General features: G+C 39.3%; 1 protein-coding gene across 2 annotated transcripts; it reads right to left on the bottom strand.

Annotated features, from left to right (window-relative positions):
• Positions 1-310: 310 nt before the first annotated feature.
• Positions 311-9,993, bottom strand: reb (rebuf). 2 transcript variants are annotated; one of them, XM_064684370.1, is made up of 6 exons: positions 9,839-9,993; positions 2,310-2,442; positions 2,090-2,247; positions 1,372-2,014; positions 925-1,309; positions 311-861 (listed from the first exon to the last, which is right to left on the bottom strand). In XM_064684370.1, the coding sequence occupies exons 2-6, from the start codon at positions 2,415-2,417 to the stop codon at positions 857-859; spliced, it is 1,299 nt and encodes a 432-aa protein (XP_064540440.1). In that variant the 5' UTR covers positions 2,418-2,442; positions 9,839-9,993; the 3' UTR covers positions 311-856. The 2 variants fall into 2 exon arrangements, with proteins under 2 accessions (XP_064540440.1, XP_064540441.1); XM_064684371.1 differs by lacking the exon at positions 9,839-9,993 and adding an exon at positions 2,510-2,910.
• Positions 9,994-21,885: the final 11,892 nt, after the last annotated feature.

Genomic DNA, 21,885 nt, shown 5'->3' with positions numbered 1-21,885 from the left:
GCCGCTTGGCGTTGGGCAACCGAGATAACTAGGGTTGCAGAACTACTATCGAGTTGAATGTATCGATCTTTTAATGTTAATTAACAGATGTTAGGTTAACATAGTTACGGTTAACATATGTTACGGTTATCGATTATTCGCTTGCATTTGGCGGTCCGATTGTCTTTTCAAATAAAATTCAAAAGCAGAAAAACAAGTTACAAATATATAACGATAAATAGAGCAATTTTGAGCATTATTTCTATTGCTGTTGGATTGAAAAAAGTTAAACACAATTTTTAAAACTTTCTTTTAATGCATAAACGTTTACATAGTGTTCACATGTGTGTTATATTCGAACTTATTTACATATGAAAATGTATTTACAGGAAATAAAACAATAAAAGTTAATCGCCTAAAGTAGCAAACAATTTGCCTATGACAACAAATCCGTATACTTTCTTTGCTATCAAAATGTGCGCATTTATTGCGTTTATATATATTTCATATATTTTGCTTATTCTTTTTTCTTTTTTTTTTTTGTGCACACAACTCGACTCTAGGACGTTCTCAGTCTTAAACGATTTAAAAACTATGGCAAAATTTTAATCAATTATTACAAATTGCATAATTATTAAATCTCATCTCTGGTGTCTAATCCATAACTGCGTTTTAATTAGTATACTGTGTTAATGCCTATTATTGGCAATACGCCCAAAAATTATGCTCGATAAAGATGGCTGCATTTCGCGTAATTTATGATCACAAAACTGAGCGAAATGCACTCCACTGACCAAATTGAAAACATATGCTTTGACTAAATAATTGTAATATAATGCTAGGCGATGAATAAATTACGGCCAGCTCCAATTCCAGCTCATTCTGCAAGTGAGAAGAAAATTAGAGAGAGTTTTCTTTATGCTGGTCATATTTTTGGGGACCTACCATGTGCGCTGATCAGACTGCGCGCATCCCAGAGCGAGAGCTGCGACTGCGAGAGTCGATGCTGCGGCGGATACAGCTTATAGGGGAAATACGAGTGATGGAAGGTGGCAATGGGTATTGGCGTCGTTGTCTGCGGCGCCAGCTGCTGCTGCTGCTGTGCGGCGAGCAGGAATTGATGATGCTGCGCCGATATCTTGCGCGAGATCTTCGGCTCCTTCTTGGGCTTGCTGGCGCACTGCTGTTTACTGGACTTGATGAAATTAGGGATGCGTGCCAGCAGGCCGCAATAGTAGGGATCATCCTGTTTTTTGCGCTGCGGCGTATTCTTCTGACGCTTCTTTTCCGTATAAACTGGCGCCAAGGATGCGGCCACCTCGTAGTCCGGCTAAAAAGAATGGAATACACAATGAGTATAAGCTAAAGAGTTACTTTTAAATTTCGACTCACCTTTGGCACATAGGGGCTTTCGTTGAGAAAGGCCGCACTGAAGACGCTGCGTCTGCCCTTGCTCGAGTTGCTCGAGTTTTGCGAATCATCGGAGGCAGCTGGCGTGGGATAAATTAAACCCACTTGACTCTCGATCGTGGAGTAGGGATCCTCGCTGCTCTGTGTGAGGGGGACACGCATGCCGAGCGCATCCATAGATTTGGGCAACGTTTGCAAGCGATTCTTTAGCATATCCATGGCAACGACATTGACAACCATTATCCAGAGCGGCGAATTGATTAGATTATTGTTTGACTTGACCAGCGAGACGGCCGACAGGCACTGGCGCTCCAGGCGGCTGCGTTCCGGATAGCTGCGCGCGCATTCACGGTTTATGTTCGTCTGGAACTTCTTCATGTCGAACAGCCGGGACGAGGTGCCGGCCGTTAGCGACATTTGCGGCATTTGCATAATATCGGCTCCGATGACCGTCTCCTCGTTGGCCAGCGAGGTGTTGTTCACAAAGATGCTGCTCTTGCCGTAGCGCTTGATGAATATGTTGCCGGTGTCGTCCATTTTGATCTTGAAGCCATCCCCGATCGACTTCTTGATCACCTTTGTCTCGGCATCACGCATCGGATTCTCAAAGCCGTTCAGGCCAATGCTGCATGGGAATTGTGGAATGTGCGGAGCAGTTAGTAAGAAGTTGGGATGAGCTTTAGCTAAAGGTACTACTTACCGGACGCCATCGAAGCCGTGCTTGGAGCCGTTAATGGTTATCACATTGGAGCGCGCATAGGCCTTGGCCACGCGTCGATTCTTCTCAAAGACAATGATCTTGGCCCAAATCTCATCGTCGATTTGCTCCCACTTGGCCAGCACTTCGTTGATGTGATCCTGCAAGGTGAATCCAAGTTAGCATGCTTTCTCTTAGTAAACAAATTTGATTTAAAACTTACGCGGAAGAGCTTCTCGCGATCGTGCCAAACATCCTCCTCTTGCTCGTCTTGCCCGATCGCATCCAAATTGTCCAGGGAACGCGATATGATCTTGCGCCGTGAAATCATTTTCGTCTAGGTGTTTATGCTCGCACTGAAAAGACCGACCAATTATTATTATTATTTATATATTTTTTTTATTTATTTATAAGTATAATTACAACAGCTGGCGGCAACAACTCGTGCGAATGACTCTTTGAGCGCCATTTGAAATGATTAGATCTGGGCCGCACCATTAAATTGCTCGCGTGCAAAGGAATCAAATTATTCTCTCTCTCTATATATATACGCGCATATATTGTAAAAACTTTAATCCGGCATTCGATTATTAAGCAATCAGCCAATCGATCTGCGAGCCAATGAACTTGCGCGTCTGCGCAGTTTGTCGCCTAAGTCTTTTGATTTCGAAACTCTGCCGTTTTTGATATTGTATGCTGAAATTAACCAATGTCACCGCGCGTAATTGTGTGTGCTTCATTTTTTTTTGTGTTTTGCATTTTTACTTGCATTGCATTTCAATTGGCTGTTTTGGTTTTTCTTCAATTTGATTTTATTTAACTTTTGTTGTGTTGAAAACAGTTTCAAAGTCAAGCTGATTTGTTTATGCGCATTGTGAACGTCTTGTGTCCAGCTACGGCACATCAGGTGTATTGGCACGTGATTGGCATTCAATGCGATTAATCAATAAACATATATATATATAAGTAAGACATGGTACGCAATGTGTGTCACACGCTTTGAAAGTGAGTCTGAGAAGCAAAGCAGCTGCTTGGAATGGCTCTTCCTAGCTTCATTCTGTGGCGTGCATCTAATATACCCCCCCCCCTTCCCCCCCTCCCCACTCCAGCTCAAGGGAGTTCGTTGACAAATTAAGGGCATGCTGCGTACTGCAAGCCAAATGAGCAGCTGCTGTTGCTCGCTTTTAATGTCTGGCGGTCAAATCGGTCAATTCCATTGAAGTCAATGCCATTTGGCTTTCTATTTGCGTTGGCGTGGTCTTTAATTAGCAAACAGATTGGCCATAAAATTGATATATGCCACGCATAATACCGAAAAAAAAACCACGGGCGGCCAATAAATTTCTAATTTCAACGGGTTTTTTTCTCTGTCCTCTAGAACTTCTTATACTCTCGCACAGTGTGTCTTCAAGTTTTGTCACGTAATGTGTAACGCATTAAAGTAGACAACTATGAGCTTAAGTATATATAAAGTCGCGATCAATATCAAGAGCTGGGACTGGGAGACTTTTGGCTGTCTATTGCTAGGCAAGTCCCTTAGATTGAGCTTAAAACAAGTAAGAGGTTCTAGTCGGGAGCTGATCAAGAATATATATACTTAATGGTGTCGGAGATGCTTCCTTCTGCCTGGGACTTGTCTTCGGTCTTCTTTTTGCTGCAGGCAGCACATATATCACATATCTAAACAGTTCAAGAGAGGGTATATCTACTTCGACTTGCTCAACTACTCTTTAGTTTCATCTTTTGCATATTTGTTGATTTGCTTGACAATGCCATTGCTGACACGCCCACTAAAACAAACAACATCTCACGGCAAGGCAGCGTCTACTGCTGCTGGAGACACATCTGAAAGTCTTCTACTTATGTTCAATTAGTTTGTTGCATTGCAGAATTTTTGTTACATAGTAGTTCTTCTTCATTCATGAGTCAACGCCGGCTCTTAATGTCGCATCTCGAAGCAAAAAAACCCAAAACATAATTCTGTTTCATCTTCTATTTTAGAGTGCTGTGATTAAGTTTCAGCAGAAACTTGTTGTTGTTTTTTCTCTCGCTCTGCTCAACTGTTTTTATTTTTTGTATATTATACAACGCATAACATTTCGTTCTTTTCACCGCTTTGATTGTTGCTGTTGTTGTTGTTGTTGTTGGCATTTGGCTTGCTAATATATTGTGTATAAAAGTTTTTTGTCTGCCGAACGTGCTGTTGATTTTTTGGCGATGATCACATGGCATACCAACACACACACACCAACACACACCAACACACACATGCACGAACATGAAATTTAATTAGCTAGCTGGCCTTTTGGGCATCTTGTTGGCCACATAAATGTTAAGTGCATTGAAATAAACCAATTATTACACACATTTATTTGCTTAACAATTATAATCCTTATGCTGCAAACAATATGAGCATCAGGCAAATATTTAAATAAGTTTTTGTCGAGCGGCCAGTTGAAAGTTAAATTCGAGTAAAATGTAAAATAATTAATGAAATTGACTAACAATATGCGGTTAAGAGTGCATTAAGTGCTAATTGAGACGCCGTCGCTGGCGATTGATGTGCAATGCCAGTTGGCAGTCGCCAGTCAAGTTCGTGTCTTAAGTCTTTCGTTTGCACGCGCCGATTTTCCGCATGCCAGACTTAAAAATACGTCTAGTATATATTGTGGTACGTGGCCCAGCCCCAAGGCACTTGTTTATTGCAATTAATTATGTAAGCTGCGCTCGCCAAGCTGGCCAAGGCCGTGCTGGCCAAAAGCCCGTTGCCAGTTGCCCGTTGCCAGTTTTATTTATAGCACAGACGCATTCTGAAACTGTTCTCGGCGTGCGTGAAACTACGTCTCGCACCACGCCAAGGCCGTTCCTGCGCAGAAGGAAGTCTTTTGCTAAGCGGCTTAAGTGTGTAAAAAAAAAGCAACAAAACATGCTGACTAGCCACACAGCCATTAATACCCTGCAGACATTAAAAGAGGGAGAGGGGGGGGGGGGTATAAAGGTTTTATGCAGATGGAAGACTCTGCGACTTTGGAAACTCTTTTTATTATATATATATTATATATTATTTTAAGATTATAGAAGCAAGACATATCAATACAGGGTATCTGCTAGCCCTGCACTCTAGCTTGGATATAAAGATATTGTGCAGATGAAAGACTCTGCGACTTAAGAAACCCATTTTATTATATATGTATATATTTTATATATTATTTTGGGCACAACTCGCAGTTTATAGAAACTAGACATATCAATGCTGCTTACAGGGTAACTGCTAGCACTGCGTACGCTTGCGCGCGTTTTATATTGTTTTAATTGCTGTTTATGAATCATGCCGCAAATTGCGCAACTGCTGGCCGCTTTGGCATGTGCCACACGGTGGCAAGCTTGCGCCTTTCCAAACGTTTGAGGCTGACTCTTGTCAACCTCAAGTGAACTAAAAGTGGGGCAAACAGACGGACGGACGGACGGACGGACGGACGGACGGACAGGCGGACCCACACCCAAATGCAATGCTAAATGTATGACAGCTGCCGCCTTTCGGTTTGTTTTTCCTTTTTTTTTTGTATTTCTTGGTTCTTGGCGCGCGCTGCAACCTTGAAAGTGGATACCTAAACGACTTGAACTGTGAGCGCATTTATGCCTCATGCGTTGGAGCAGAATTGGGAGTGGGGGAAGGGGGGGGGGTTGCTTACATGTCCGGCTCCGGCTATAAACGAGTTTGGGCTTTTTTTTATTAAATTGCTTTGTTCGCAAAGTACAACAAATTCTATGCATTGCGTTCACTTTTTTTATATGTATTTTTTTGGGTTCTGCTTTTTATCTTTTATGTGACCCATCAATTTTATAAACAAAGCGCGAATATATTGCCAAAAAAAGAAAACAAAAACAATCGAGTTAATTAGCTAATCAACTTGATTTAGCATAATATTAAATGCGTTTCGAGTACCTTGGAGATTTCTATTGAAGTGCGATAATAATAACTGGTCGATATTTATTTAATTATTTCTTTTTTAATAATTACTGTCTATATATAATATATATAGAGCTGTGTGGACTATAAAAAGATTGTCTTGGCTTGCACAATGGCTTGGCTTATTGTTTTTGCTTGCAGCGCAACTGTAACAAACAACAATGACAAAAAAACAGAAACAACAACAACTGTGGTTAACATTATTTTTATGAGTTGACTTTTTTTTGCTGCTGCCTTTTTTTTGTCTCATGTGAGCAAATTACAACTGGCATAAAAAGGGGCACGCAACATCAACAAAATGTGAGCTACCCGACATAGCACTAGGTGCTATACTTAACTTGGCTGGGTTATAGTCTCTTTTATATGGGGGGAGGCGTGGCGGGGGCGGGGGCGGTGGCTGCTCAGCACGTGCAGATGTCAAAATAATGTGGCAGAAGCAGCAGCAGCAGCTAGTTGCACACTTCGCTCTATTTGCAGGCAAATGTATTCGGCTTATGTCATGTGTTTGGAAAAAACAGTGTTGAGTAGGAAACTTGTAGTGTGGCACAGGTTGCACAGCAGTATCTATCGATATGTGTATTAGGCTAAAGTTGGTCTCTTTCTATACAATTATTATTAATTTTTGAAGACGATTTCTTTAAGATATATTGTCACTCAGTTAATTTTAGGCCTAATTGTTTATTTTTATTTTTAGTATAAATGGCTTTAAATCAATGTTGGAAAATGCTTTTTAAGTTTGCCAAACATATTCTATTAATGCTAAGAGCTGTTCTTATTCATATTTTTTATGAAAATAGCTTTAATAGCAAAAACAGTGTTGGGTAGGAAACTTGTAGTGTGGCATAAGTTGAAGAGTAATATCTATCGATATGTGTATCAGCTTAAAGTTCGTCTCTTTTTATAAATATAATTATTATTCATTTTTGAAGAGAATGCCTTTAAGACATGTTATACCTTTGTAAGTTCTATGTTAAATTGTTTAGTTATTTTAATTATTCATAAATATTCAATGTTGGAAAATGCTTTTAAAGTATTATAAACATATTCTGTTAATGCTAAGAGTTATAATTTTTTATTATTTCAATAAAATAACTTCAAGCTGATGTCAGAAAGTACCTCATACTTTTTTTAATAAATTCTTTTAATGCCAAGCGTCTTTAAACTTCGTTGTTATTAATTTTGTTGCACTCATTTCAAAGGTTTTTAGGTCAGTTCTAGTGTGTGCAAAAGCAGAAGCTGCAACTGTTTGCTTTTATCTTTAGATTGTTGATGCGCTGTGCTCTCTGCGCTTCTGTTGAGCCGTACAATGCGGCGTATGCGCAACTTGTGCTCTGTCACTTGATGTGCATGTCGCTCATTACATCATCATCATCTGCAGCAGCAGCAGAGGCAGCCGCAGTGACAAGTTGCCTGTCGGCAAATTCATGGCTTTTGGGGGAGGGCGGGGTCGCGGGCGAAAATGTTTGCGGTTGAAAATCGGGCGCGCTGCATGGCACGAAATTATAAATTCCAATTTTCACTTGCATTTTCAGCTGAGACGCGACGCCGGGCGCTTTCATAATATTTTCGCTAAGTTATTTGTCTATCGACTGTCTGTCCGTCCGTCCGTCTGCCTGTTGCAACGCTGTTGAGAATTCTCACAAAAATATTCATATTCGCATTTGGTATTCGTGCCAGGAAGGCGCGAAAGAGAAAAGACACAAAAAAAAAATTACACAGCGCTTTCGTGCTGCGACTTTGACTTCCGCTTTTGTTAATTTTTGATTATTTTTCATTATACGCTCATTTGTTATTGTTATTGTATATACAGGCATATATATATATATTATAGCCGCGATGGCATTGTTTGGGCCATAAAAAAAAAGTGACGTGCACGATTCGTGTGTTGGCTATTCTTAGCCAGCGACAAGTGGCAAAACTATAAGAGATGAAATAACTGAGAATCATGCGAGAACAATGCAGATATGTATTTTTCGTCAATGTTTGTTCATGTTAATTAAATGTGTCTCGTTGGGCTGCAAGATTTTGAGCACAATTAGTCACTCGGCCAATCAATTTGCCTATGTTAATTTTTATTTTTGGTTTGCCATTTAAACGTAGTTTGTTGTAGTTGATATGATTCATACCCAGTTTGATGCTCGGTTACACAGTTACAGGCGCAATTACATCACAACTTTTAAAGTGCGTCCATCGAAGGCAATTCATTAAATAAATTAAACAACAATAACTATATAAATACTCGCCAACAACAACAACCAAATCTGAAGTCTTATTTCGAATAGGTTTTTTCTCGTTTCTTTACGCTTAATTGGAGTTCATTAATTTTGGCTTCGAATTGAAATCGCACAATAAAAGCGCCTAATTAATTGTGAAATGGCCCGCAAATTATTGAGCTATATCATTATAAGCCCATCGAGTAGTTTGGTGTAATTGAATTGCGTGTAAAATTCTGGCGAGTAATGCAATAAATACTTAGTTTGCCGCAAATTCAGGGACAAAAGACTTAAGAGCCGAACTTGCTTGGCTCGGAAATAAATCGCAATCGAATGCCAGAGACTAGATTAAAATGTGATTCATTAGGGTTTTATATATATATTTGAAATGAACCGACCTTAAGAACTGGGTCGCATGCAAATCAGCGTGAGAGAAACGTGGACCTTAGCACAAACAATATATTATATTATGCCAAATGCAGTTGTTTTTTTTCGATTTCGGTTCGCTAGCAAAAATCCCAATTTTGGTGTTCGTCACATGTTTGTGCGCGGAAAGAACCCAAAGACTTTTCTGGCCAGTTCGGCTTTCTTTCATAATAAAGCCAAAAAGCGTAGGCCAAAGACCCCGGCTTGGATATTACGATAAGAATCTGTCACAGGTAAAAAAAAAAACGACACTATGATATCCAAATGCGAGCGTTACGCATCTGATTTGTGTGACTCTTATTTGGGATATATTTCGGCTGCAGATTACATCTGGCTGCTGTCAAGGCAAACCGAAAAACTTTAGCTGACATTTTGCGTTAATAAAAATGTGAAATTATATTAATGTAAATGCTAATCTGGGCGTAAATTAAGCACACGCAGTTCATGTGAATGCCGAACGGGTTTACGTTTTGTTTTTTTTTTTATACCATTGAAGGTTGCCCGGCAACAACAACAACAACAACAATAAATGTTGCACAAAAATTGTTGTACCACTGTGCGGTTGTTATTATGTTTATTGAATGCGTTGGCTTAGTTTCTATTTCATGCCTAAGAACCTTTTGTGCCTGTTGCCTAAACAAAAGACTCAAGCAACGAACTTGATTTTGTAATTTACATGCCCAACAGCTGTTGTTGTTCTTGTTGTTGCTGCTTGTTCTTTTTGTTGTTTAGCTTTTATTTCACATTCACGGACAACAACAGCTACATCTTGTTGTTGTTGTTGTTGTTGTTGTGGTAATATGTGTTGGCCTTTGTCGTTTAGCACATCCACAGCACATATGCACTATTAAAAGCAAAGCCCAGACATGTATATTTATAAGCCACAGTCAAACGCTAATTAAACGCCAGCAACGAATGTCTTCAACAATTTGAAAAAAAATAAAATAAAAATAAATAAAATTATTGCACAATTTAGCTGCCAATCAAATGGACGCTGGACGTGCTGTGCTTTTAATTAGCAAAGAATGACAAATAACGTTTTATTTTTTCGCTAAAGCCAAATGCCAAGGTTGTTGTATTTAGCTGCAACTGCTTTTTTATAAAATTCCAAATCCAAATCGAAATCAATTTAAACACACTTACCCGTGCAGTGTGCAATGCGGCGTATGCGCAATGTGCGTTTATCCAAGCAAAGTTGAGGCGACGCGACGATTTTGGCCGGGCTGCTGATTCAGTACGTGTACTTGGCTAAAACGCCCACAATCATTCAAAGCGTATATATATATGCTAGCTGTTTTTTTTTTTAACTTCTTTGATGATTTGTTTAAATCTATTGTGGGCTTAATTTATGTTTGTTTAGCACGCTGTCTATTTTTATTTATTTTTTTCTATTTGCACAACACTCTCCGTGACGACGCGACTCTGACAACGGCTGCTGTGTCTCTGTTAGTGTTTTAGTATTTGTTCTTCGTTAAGCTCTTGAAGAAGCGCGCGCTAGAACCGTTCGCCCCAAGCTGCGTATTTCGACTGGCCAAGTAACGGTGCGGCCAGGCCACAAGACAGCGCCAAAACGCAGAGGCGGCCGAAAAAAAAAACACAGAAGAAAGAAAAAAAAAACACATAAGCAACGAGCGCAACGAGCGCTTCAGCACGAAAGCCGCCCGACCAGCAGCGAGCCGAAGTGTCCAAGCCGAGCCGAACGCAGCCGAGCGCCGAGTCGCTGCGTCGCTGCGACGCCCAACTGCAGTTTTGTCTGCTGCTTTCAGACGATTGGCAACACTGCCAGGCGTTGGTTGTGCGGCTGCCAGCCTATAAAGAGAAAAAAAAGACATACGCTGAATGACGCACGCAATTCAGCATTTATGCTAATGTGCGGAGCATTAAGAACGTTGCCAACACGCCCCAAATAAAAAAAAACAACAACAACAAGCAGCATAGCGTAGCGTCAATTTAACATAAATAATTCACAGCTTGTTCAATTGGCCCGCAATTTGTATAAATACGTACCTTTTTGTTGCTCGTTTTATTTTGGGCGTGTGAATTAGTTTTTGAATCATATTTTCAGCCCGAGTTTGCGGATGTGCCGCTGTTTTCTGTATTTTCTGTTTTCAATTCTCTGTTTCTGTTTCTGTTGCTGTTTCTATTGCGATTGCGATTGCTACTGCCGCGGGGTATTTCCCGGCTGTTGGGTTCTCTGGCCACAAAACCACTTCAAGCTGCTTTATTTGGCAGCTGTTTTTTATTTTTTTAGATTAACTCAACGAGCGACATAATTCAGCTCAGTTTTCGTACGCTTATGGCAATTGTCTTATATGGCATATGGCTAAATGCAATTTATTTGCTCAATTCGTAAGCACAACTATGCAAAAAATGGTTTAGTTATGTTTGAATTGATTGCATGATTCATGTCGCCGCGCTGGGTGTGGTAATTGTTGCCATTGTTGTTGTTGTTGTTGTTTCTAATGCAAAAGTGTCGCAACAGCTCTTTAAAGTAAAGTTCAAAAGTCAAACGCCTTAAAACAAACATTCGAATTCTCTGTCATCGGAGTGCATAAAAGGAATTTAATTAATATTTAAACAGCATTTGGAAAGCAGTTTCAATCAATTTAAGCCAAAACAAAAATGTATAACGTTATGCAAAAAGAATAAAAAAAACATATCAATTTACAATTCAATGGCAAGAAGTGTGCATGTTTGAGGTAGCCCGTTTTTATACCCTGTAAATAATCAACCTGGAAAGGGTTCTCATACCGAAATACTTATCTTTTATATCTTACTTAAAGTTCATGTTTATGGCAATAATAATTGTAATATAATAAAACATTATAGTAATATTATTATTAACATATTTTTCACAGGGCATCTACTAGTCGGGCTGTCTAGACTAACGCATTCTTGCTGCTTTTAATATATGCATTAAGAATCTAGTTTATTTTCTTTGTCACCCAAAAAAACTTGCTTTAGCTTTAAGTTTTCTACATATGCGTTGCTTAATTAAATTAAATACCAAAAATAGTCAAAATTTAGCAACTTTAATGTTAATTTTCTAGTTTTCAGTTAGCATTTGCTTTTGCTAATTTCTTTAGTTTAGTTTTCTTTTTCGCCAAATATAAATAGATATGTTTTCAGCAATAGTATTTCTGATTGAGTTCAGCTTGTGTAAAGGTGAGCAAATAACTTTGGAATTTTTATGTTACCTGTTGCTCGAAATAGAACTTTTCAATTCGGTTCGAGTGACCGGCTGTCATAATCAATGTGTTCATGGATATTCAATCACAACAGAGTATATCACGAAACTATGTTGCTCAAGAATAGCACGTATAGGTGGGCGTAAAGGGGGGAGGTAAGGGGGGGGGGGGGTAACGGGTGGGCAGGGCGTTTGTTGAACTGGCCATGTTGTAATCCAATATAATTTCAGCTGCTGCTTTGTTATTATTATCGCTGGCTTTTTGTTTATTTCAACTTTTGCTTTTTGCTGTTGTGTTTGTTGTTGTTGTTTTCAATTAAAATGGTAACAACAAGAGTTTTGCGCTTGGTGAATGGTTAACACTGAAATAGGTGTACAAAATTTGTACCGAAATTTGTGGCTCGTTTTGCATGGGTATTATGGCCATAAGTGGGGCCCCGTTGTTTTAATAATCATTACAAATTGCTTTGGCGTCGCACAGCAACAGCAACAACAACTTGAGACCAACGAACGACCTTGCTACACAAGCAACTTGATAAACATACAGCAAAGAGAGAGAGAGAGGGAGAGAGAGAGAGGGACACAGAAATTTGCGACAGCCAAAAGAAAAAGATTTCGTAAAATTACAAGCCAAAAAAACAAAACAAACCTGGCTACTGCTTGGGAAATATGTTAGGCGCAGAGTAAAATCAAATGCCAAGACATAAAGAAACCGTCAACACGACGCGTCAGCTTGAGTGATATGTTAGTTCCCCAAATAGATAAGAACAACAAATTGGCTGGCATGCGCACAACGAAACCGTGATACTCTTTAGCTGTTAAGTTGATAAGGGTGAGGGATAAGTATGACAGCTTACCAAAGCTTTTCGAGCAAAACGATCGGCTCTGGGTTTGATAAAGTGATACAAATAAACCCAAAACAAACTGGAAACAAACTGAAAGTGTTGTAGTCGACGGCGCAATACTCTGTAGATAGTCTAAAAACACAGCTGAAAATGAGAACATGTTTAAATATGCGCTTTGTGCTGCTAAAACTGTAAGGCAGTACTTGGCAAACGGTAGAAATAAAACTGTAAAGCACTGTTGAAAACGAGAACATGTTTAAATATGCGTTTTGTGATGCTCAAACTGTAAGGCAGTGCTTGCCAAACTGTAGAAAATATAGGTTATTATCTTAGGATCTTAAAAGAAGAACAGCTGCTAAATTATTTGACTCTTGCTCTAAAATTAGGGTTTTAATATTGATATATTATATGTTCTTTATTTTATTTTGTAAAAAGCTGCTAATTAACCGCGCCCTAATGGGCGTGGCCATAATATTTAAACGCCTTCTAGGGCAGAGATTCACACAATCAATACATATATTCGCACTTTTTCGTTTCCAATTTCAATGCGCACTTTTGCACCAAGCCAATATAGCCCGTTTGACTGTGTGAACAGAGTATATAACATTAATAAAACTATAAGACAGATACCGACTGCAATGCGTAACACGAATTCATGACAAATTTGCGCTGCTCGCGCATTAAACAAATGTTTGCTGCATATGCAAATTAGAAGACCTCGCCGACTGCCCGACAGGCTGTCTGTCTTTCTGTCAGTCGATATTTTGTAGCTACAAGTCGAAAACATTTGTAAATTCTAAACGTCGTGTCTGGCCTGTCAGGAACAGGGAGGGGAGGGAGGGGAAGGAAGGGTAGCCAATGCATAATTCAATCGAAAACTGAACGCGAAGTTTCTGAATGTTTTGGCAATGGCCGCTGGGCAAAAAGCGGCGCCTAAACGACGATTTGTGTTTAATTATTTGCAGCATTAATAATAATAATAATAATAATAATGAATTGTTGCTGAATTGTTGCTCTTTGTTTAATTGTTGCTGTACGACAACTACAACTACAAGCAATTTCCGCATGGCACTAGAACTAGCTCCAACACTTTGCGCTTTGTATTTGCTCGTCTTGTTTTTGTTTATTTGTTGTTTATTTTCGATTTTGAGACCATAATTCGTGCGGCGCTGACACAGAAAATACAAAATTCTCAAGTAAGCAGCGTGGGCTGCCGCCGCCGCAGTACAGACAACGCTGCGTATGATTGATAAGCAAATGTGATCTTGAGCGCAGGTTGCGCATACGTCATGTATGCCAGAAAGCATTCTTCGCCTGTCCCTTATTTTTCACGCCTCGCCCCAATTGATCGATCAATGTGGAGTCCTTCAACGAAACGGAAATGCTTTTTACACTGAATTGAAAATGAAAAGCAACAACCAGCAACAACAAATGATTCACGACAACAATGACGTCACACAAATTATAACTAAAACATTCGAGTTGAAATCAAAATGAACAGGCTAGGTGTCAACGACACCATCAAAAAAAAAAGACACAGCAAGAGTTACCAAAGTAAAGGTCACATCGCTGCTGGATACGTTTTTTTTATCGTTGTTGTCACCGCAGTCCAAAGACCTTGATGCTGGTAATTTCACAATATTAACGCTCTTTGGCATGCAAGACGCATTGCATCGGCCAGCTTCTGCGACGAAATGGGTTTGTTTACGCCTAAAAAGTCAGGTATGCAAGTTCATGTTCGATTCCCAAGCCCAATTACAATCAAGATATGAATTTCAGAGGGGTTTACAATGGAGTTGCCCTATAAAATGGCATAAATAACAGAACGTAGTGTTGTAAAGCAACATTTGGTTCGATAATTAGTCATACTAAGTGTTGCAAAGCAACAAAATGTTATGCGTATGCCTTATTTTTAGTAGAATAAATATATGTTGGCTAATTGAACTTGGGTTTTAAGTTAAAAGACACAAAAAGCCCATTGCCATTCGCCTGTGACACACATTTACGTTGAAGTTGAAAATAATCAGTGCTGTAAAACAACTTTTGGCTTGATAGCCCATTAACTTATACTGATGTGTGTTGTAAAGCAACAAAATAGATGTTGGCTAATTGATCATGGGTTTTTATTTGTAAGGCACAAAAACCCCAATGCCAATAGCCTGTGACACACATTTGCTCAATACAAGCTGATATACCCGCTTTCTAACTTCTATACAGGGTGTTCAAACAGTAGCATGAGTTGTTGGAATTGTTTTGGTGGGAAACAGATTGTTTTTGGGGCGTTAATTGAACTAAGTTCTGAGGCACTTTGCTCCAGTGCCTCAAGTTGTTCGCAATTTCCGCGTATAGAAATCAACTTATTAGCTGGCCACTTAACCTTGACGCTTGGGAAATGTACACGGTATATACCACGGCAAATACCTTCGGTTTTGGGCTGGTTTTCAGGGCGCGTGTAAAACCATCTTGTTATAATTTAAAACTCAATTTGTTTGGCACATTAACTAAAACGTGTTAAAACAATTGTTTTGTGCACATAGCCAATGGCGATGACGTCGCACAATGTTGAAAGTGTTTAAATCGAGTCTTAGATGTGCGCCGCAACATACGCTAATTGATGAAATTGTGTGTGGCCTGGCCGCAATGGTTAATTAATTAGCTTACAAGTGTTCTAACGTGTTTGTGGCTGAGAGCGCGGCCTTGGCTTGGGGCCACGTCCAAAAGTCGACCAGGGGATTATGTTGCTGAGTCAGCAATTCGACTTTTCACATAGTATCACAAAGCCGAACGCGATGGCTATCGCGGCACAAGAGGTTGCAACCGGGCCAAACGATGTTCGATGATATCAGGCAACATGCACCAAGGCGCGCGCTGACAGCCAACATTCGTTTCACACGCCGCGTCGAGGCAACACGCTGACTTGCAACATGGCTGCAACAAGCTGTAATTAAGTGCCAACGATGCTAGCTCCATATACGACAGCCAGTAGCTGCCACACATATGTATGGCGCCCCATTAGAAAGAAGACAGCGATGACAGCGGCAACAAGTGGCACAGTTCCATAATCGTAGCTGGCAACTTGCACTTTTACCGGGCATTAGAACAGAAGCGGAGCATCGAGAGCACGAAACGACGATCCGCAGCAGGAGCTGTTGCTGGAGCTGGGAGCTGGTCATGACAGCCCGAAGAGTAATTGCACACATAATTCATGCTCAAGGCCGCGCGGCCGCGTTGCAGCGGCCAAATGAATTTCAGTTTCAGCACCTCGCCGTTCCGTGGCTGGAACGAAGAGCACACAACTTCAAAAGAACTTGTAGTTGCTGCTCTTTTGTCTCGAAGATGAATGGTCGCCAGTTTGCGGCTGCTGTTTTTTATTTTATTTGCCAGCGATAGCAACTTATGGCGGCTTATTAATCAAGTGGCAAGCAAATTAGCACAGCTATAGAGTCATATAGAGAGAGAGCCCTGAAACTGAGACCAGACAACAGACGGTCGCTGTAACTTTAATTATAATAAATGTCAGCTTTAAGTATGTAATTAAGGCAAATAACGCGAATGTAGAATGCAATGGGCCAGTGTTGTGCTAGTTCGCAAAGAACTAGTTCGATGAGATTCAATTCGATTCGATAAGATGCAATTCTAGTTCAGCAAGCACATAGTGAACTAGTTCGATGAGATTCAATTCGATTCGATAAGATTCAATTTTGGTTCAGCAAACACATAATGAACTAGCTACTGGTGTGCGTGTGTGTGTGTGTGTGCAGCTTTCAGTGCTGTTAATTTTTCACAGCTGAACCTCATTTGAAGCAGGCTAATACGTAATTAAGGCAATTAACTTGTCCCACAATGCCATTCGAAGCGAACCGCCAGTCACTTTAAATAAACTAATTAATGTTCTAAGATAAAGCTGGCAGATTGCATTAATTGCAGTTTCAACGCTCTGGCGATTGCAATCGCGCGATATTGAAAGATAGCGGGGGCGGCCACAGTAGCTGCCACCACAGCATCATCTGTCGGTCCAGGGGGAGGGGGAGGGCAGGAGGGGATATTGTATGATTTATATTCACAACTGCAGCAGCAAAAATTTATCTACGCCATTAGAGCGCATCCCATAGCCAAGTGTGGGCGTTTCGCACTTTTAGGTGGATGGGGGGGGGGGGGGGGGCAGCGTCCAGCTGATTAATGTGTCCACTTGCGCGTGGCCCCCGTAGGCCCGGGTTCCAGACAGAAAGCGAAAACGATAAGGCACCTCAAGAATTGTGGCTACTGCACATAAATATGAAATTTATTACTGGCCTGGCAAATACACAAACAGCGCGTAAATCAATTATGCACAGCGAACCCGGCAAATGGCATAAAAATGTCATACAATTTGTGGCAATTACAAGTAGCAGGCGATAAATAAATATGCTCGGCACTGAGAGAAATTCGAAGGAGCTAAAACTAAAACTAAAGAGCAAATATGGTCATATAAATAAAATATATATATAAAAAATAAATAGAAAATAGAAAATGAGAATAAATATTAAATATTATTAAAATATAAGATACATAATATTATTTAATATTATAAATTAGACGTTTTTCGGTTGAAAGTTCAGATTCAATCTAAACGTAAAAAAAACTTTTAATTTTATATAATTAAAAAAAAATGTTGTAATTCGTATTTATGAAAAAAAGCTGTTTTTAAATTTGTTTGTTTTTAAAAATCGATTTTTTATATATATTTTTTATCGGTTACACTTTTTTAGTGTGCCCATATATATAAACAGTAAATAAATTATGAATGAACCAGTTCAGTTTGGGAGTTTTGATCATTCCCAAAAGCATAATCTGCTGATTGAAATATTGTAGTTGCTCGTAATTTCTTGCAGTGTAGTTATGTATGCTTTATGTATGTATATTATTGCCTGGCGTTAGCCTGTCCCAGTCGCAAGTCCCAGACCAAGAAATTATGAGCAAGGACACTTTGAACCTGCCAGCAATATTTCACAGCCGCCTCTATAAATAGTTATGTGAGTGATTATGGCGTGTTATCAACTCAGACTTTGCCATAGGTTTAGGCCATTAAGTTTGACTTATTTATAGACGCTTGATTTATGCAGCCTGCATTTACTGCAGCAGCGCTTCAGGTGTTAAGGCACACTAAGTACCCCAGACTGGCAAGATCACACGAGCTGTGGCTGGCTGCTAATATGTTCTAAGCCCGTGATTGCTTCATCTGCATACTGGTCGCGGCTAAATCTGATCTATAATATGCTTAAATACTGTGTAAGTCGGGGTCTAAGCCCGCCTGTGTGAGTATGCAAATGCCGAAAACAGCCTTGAAGAGATCTTATACAATACCATTTTTTAACATTTTTTAACAAAATTTTTTTTTTGTGAAAATCAGCGACAAAAGTTTTAATTTTATGACATCCACGGCAGTGGCCAAATTTAAAAAATCTTACAATTAGAATCTGTCTGCTTTTGTAACCAGTTTTTTAAGTTTTTCTTGTTTTTTTTTTTTGGTGTCTGCTTACGTCAAGAGTTGGCGGTAGTATGATGCCAGCCAGTTATCTGGCATCGCGGGCAATGATATCAATCTTTATAGTTCATAGCTCGGCAACCGAAAGGTGTGTATTGTGTGTATTGTGGCTGAGCTCCTGTTAACTCTTGGTTTCTTCACATGAGCACAGCGCTTAAAAATAAACAAAACGGGCAACTGGAACCTCCAGCTGTGGGGCATTATTATTAATGTATTTAAATGCTGTTTGGGGCTGACTGAAAATAAAAGTGATTTGTTTTCGATTTTTAAATACAGCTTAGTTTGTCGTTTTTCTCCAATCAAAAACTGATGGCACCAACATTAACTTGTTTCGACTCGGCTTTTTAATTGTTATTAATTTGTTACGATTTAATGGCATAATTTAATATGCACATAATATGTAAAAAAAAATAGAAGAAACTCGGCACGTTTTGCCACAAAAAAAAAATGAAAACTAGTTGCCCAAAATTCATCAAGCATCAAACGCAATCTACATAGAATGATCGATGCGAGACTTTTTTTTAGGCGTGGGCATATTGAACCGACTTTTTTGAAACAAACAACAAACAACAAAAAAACAATTAGCGCGATTTCCTATTTGGTTAATATGCAGAAAATTAAAACGGGTGTGCGCTGGCTTTATTTATATACATATATATTTAAAATCCAAATTAAGCAAAAGCAGCTAACACAACGGAAGATTAATGAAACTCGAGTACATATCTGTACCATCAGACTCAGAGTCAGACCCAGACTCAGACTCAGACTCCGACTCTGAGTCTGAGTCGGAGTCGGAGAGTCCAATGTTAATGGCTTTAACCCACCCAAGCAACAAACATTGTCCGTCTGTCTGTCTGTCTGTGGCTTTTACTTCCGTTAGCGCATATTATTTATAGTTTTTGAATTGTTTAATTGATTTGAAATTGTCGATTATTTTCTGCACACACACGGACACACACTTGGCGCGACATTAATTGCTCGTAGGCCTGCTCAAGTAGCATTAGTTGTCGCTCCCTTCAAAATAGCTGCAAAAATATTTTCATCCAACATTTAACTGATGATTATTGAAAGCCAAAAAATGGCAAGTAAGAATGTGGGAGTGCATGACTGGATGATACCCCGGGCTAGCTGCCCGAAGGAAATGGCGATAGTTAACCAAAAAGTGAACAATTTTAAAGCTGTGTATACTCTACTAGAACCAACATCAGAAGTTTAGTGTATCTTGCTGTTAAAGTCTTCGAGTTATGCTTAACAGCCTTGTATTAAAATCGATATTTATCGATACATACGCGTAGGAGATATAATTGCAAGTTCATCCAGCCCTGGTTCTAGTCTACATACTACTACAATCTGCATACCAAGTTTTGTAGTAAATCTAGCGCTTAAAGTCTGCGAATTGTGCTTTAAAAGCCATGTCTCTAGATCGATACTTATCGATACACACATGTACGAGTAAGTTGGATTGTGATCGAAGCTATATACTACTAGAATCTGCATTCCAAGTTTAGTATATCTTAATGTTAAGGTCTTCGAATTAAGCTTAGGAAACCATGTCTCAGAATCGATATTTATCGATACATACATGTAGGAGTACTTTGGATTCTAAGTTCATACAGCCCAGGTTCGACGTCTTATCGAACAGCAATACGATATGTTATCGAGAGAACATTAATCGACCAGCACTAAGATAAGTTATCGAGAGAGAAATAATCGTTGATTGAGAAAAGAATCAAGGTTGTTCTAAGCCAAAGCAAAGAAACCGTTATATAAAAATAGTTTAAATCGCAAGCCAATTTACTTAATTAAATAAATAAATTGTTTTAATTAAAAAACCTTGGAGTATCGAATGGAAATCTTACCCATCGCCTGATATTCAACCCACAATCATATGCACAAAACATTATACCCTTTTTTTTAAGCAAAAAAACAAAGAACTTATCAGCAAAATATTGTTGCTGACTACAAATACTATATAATTATTATTATTGTTTTTGGCCCGTGGCCTAACGGCTAAATTTATTAATTGAATTAACGTTAAACAATTATGCTGCATTTAAGCAAAATTTGCATGCGCGATTAATCAATCATTATTATACAACAATAAAGAATTTCACTTTTCTCAAGAACGTGGAAGCGGTTTCACTTTTAGTATTTATTTTTTTTAATTTTTTGGTTGTAGTTCAAGTAGTTTTTGGCAGACATGACATAATATCCATATGGAGCTGTACCTAGCTTATATCCGGCTCAGGTCTGGACCTGCGACTAAGTCGAGTCCGATTTTTGAGCACATTATAAATTATCGGTCGCAACACAAAGGCATACGTACAAATTTAATTATCAAATTTTATGCTGAATGCTAAAAAGTGTTTAGTATTTTATTTAGTATCGCAAACCAGTTCCCCGTGAATGTGAATGTGAATCTAAATGTGAATGTGAATGTGAATATGAATGTGAATAAAACAAAAACACACAAAATTATAAAAGTTGAAAGCACATTATTTTTTTTTAGGGTGTGGATAGCCGAGCAATTGGTAACTCAACTCGGGCTCATATATATAATATTTATTTATATATATTTTGGCCCAAGAACTGAGGTTCAAGTTTTGTGACCTGTGGCCAAACACGCGCCGCACGCAACAAGTTCAATAAACCACAATTTTTCTTATCTATTTATAAGATAATTATAAATTTAAGTTATGCGCGCTGCAGCCCAAAAATTGTCGTTAAGCCCAAATGTCAATGCAACAATAAATATGTTTAAGAGCTAAATTTCATTAATATGCAGTATGTTTTTTAGATTTACCGTTACACGCGGGTTAAACAAACAAAAAAAAAGTAACAATAATAACAAGTCAAACAAGTTAAACCAGATCGATTCAGTTAATACTTTGCGGCTAGCCAAAAAAAACAAAAAACGATCAAGAATGTTGCTCGCCTGGCAACTGATCAAGTGCAATAAAAATTGATATATATATATATAAAGCTGGCGTATATATTTATGGTGCTGCTGCTGTGGTTACCTCACAGGAATTTCCACAACTGAAGCTGACGACCTTGTGACGTCACAAGTTCACATATTGCTGAGATATTATATAGATAGCATCTTCTGCCCGTTCTTCTGTTGATCTGAGTCAGTTTTTCCAAGGCTCATTTCGTTTTGGTTTTCTTTTTTTTTGTGCTTATTTTGATTGAGAATGTGGCGTGTGATTTGTGCGAATTGTGCCCACACCTAAACAAGAAATGTCGTTTAGGTTGTTTATGTTGGCCCATTGCAAGCTAGTCTGGGCCTCGTTTACATCGTTGAGTTGGCGTCGAGCATTGGCCAAAAGGCTTGTTAGCCTGATGGCCAGCAAATGGGGCTCTGCAGCAGCTGGCAAACAATGAAATGCTGAAAGTGAAACTGAAATCGAAACTCTGGCCGCGAAAATAGAGCAATAAGTTGCAGCCAGAGATGCGTGGACAACGATACCGAGCCGGAGCCGGAGCAGGAGACGGAGCAGGAGCAGCTCCTTTGCCGCGAACAAAGTTATTAAAGCAGGCGTGACAGGCGTTGGCCCAACAGGCGCATTATTTTATTTTCAATTTAATGATGGGCCCGTAGGGCCAGAGCCCGCGCCTGATTGGGCTTCATTTG

The sequence above is a fragment of the Drosophila montana genome, unplaced genomic scaffold (genome assembly GCF_035044405.1).
Source record: "Drosophila montana isolate Dmon_TW-CO22-7 unplaced genomic scaffold, ASM3504440v1 contig_2716_1, whole genome shotgun sequence".
Taxonomy (NCBI): Eukaryota; Metazoa; Arthropoda; class Insecta; order Diptera; family Drosophilidae; genus Drosophila; species Drosophila montana.
Note: the sequence above shows the minus strand (reverse complement) of the source record. Positions and strands in the feature narration are given on the sequence as shown.

Coding starts and splice junctions, on each gene's coding strand:
- reb (XM_064684370.1), bottom strand. CDS start 2,417: ATGATTTCACGGCGCAAGATCATATCGCGTTCCCTGGACAATTTGGAT. Junction 2,248..2,309: donor ATCGCGAGAAGCTCTTCCGC/GTAAGTTTTAAA, acceptor TTCACCTTGCAG/GATCACATCAACGAAGTGCT. Junction 1,310..1,371: donor AAAGCCCCTATGTGCCAAAG/GTGAGTCGAAAT, acceptor CATTCTTTTTAG/CCGGACTACGAGGTGGCCGC.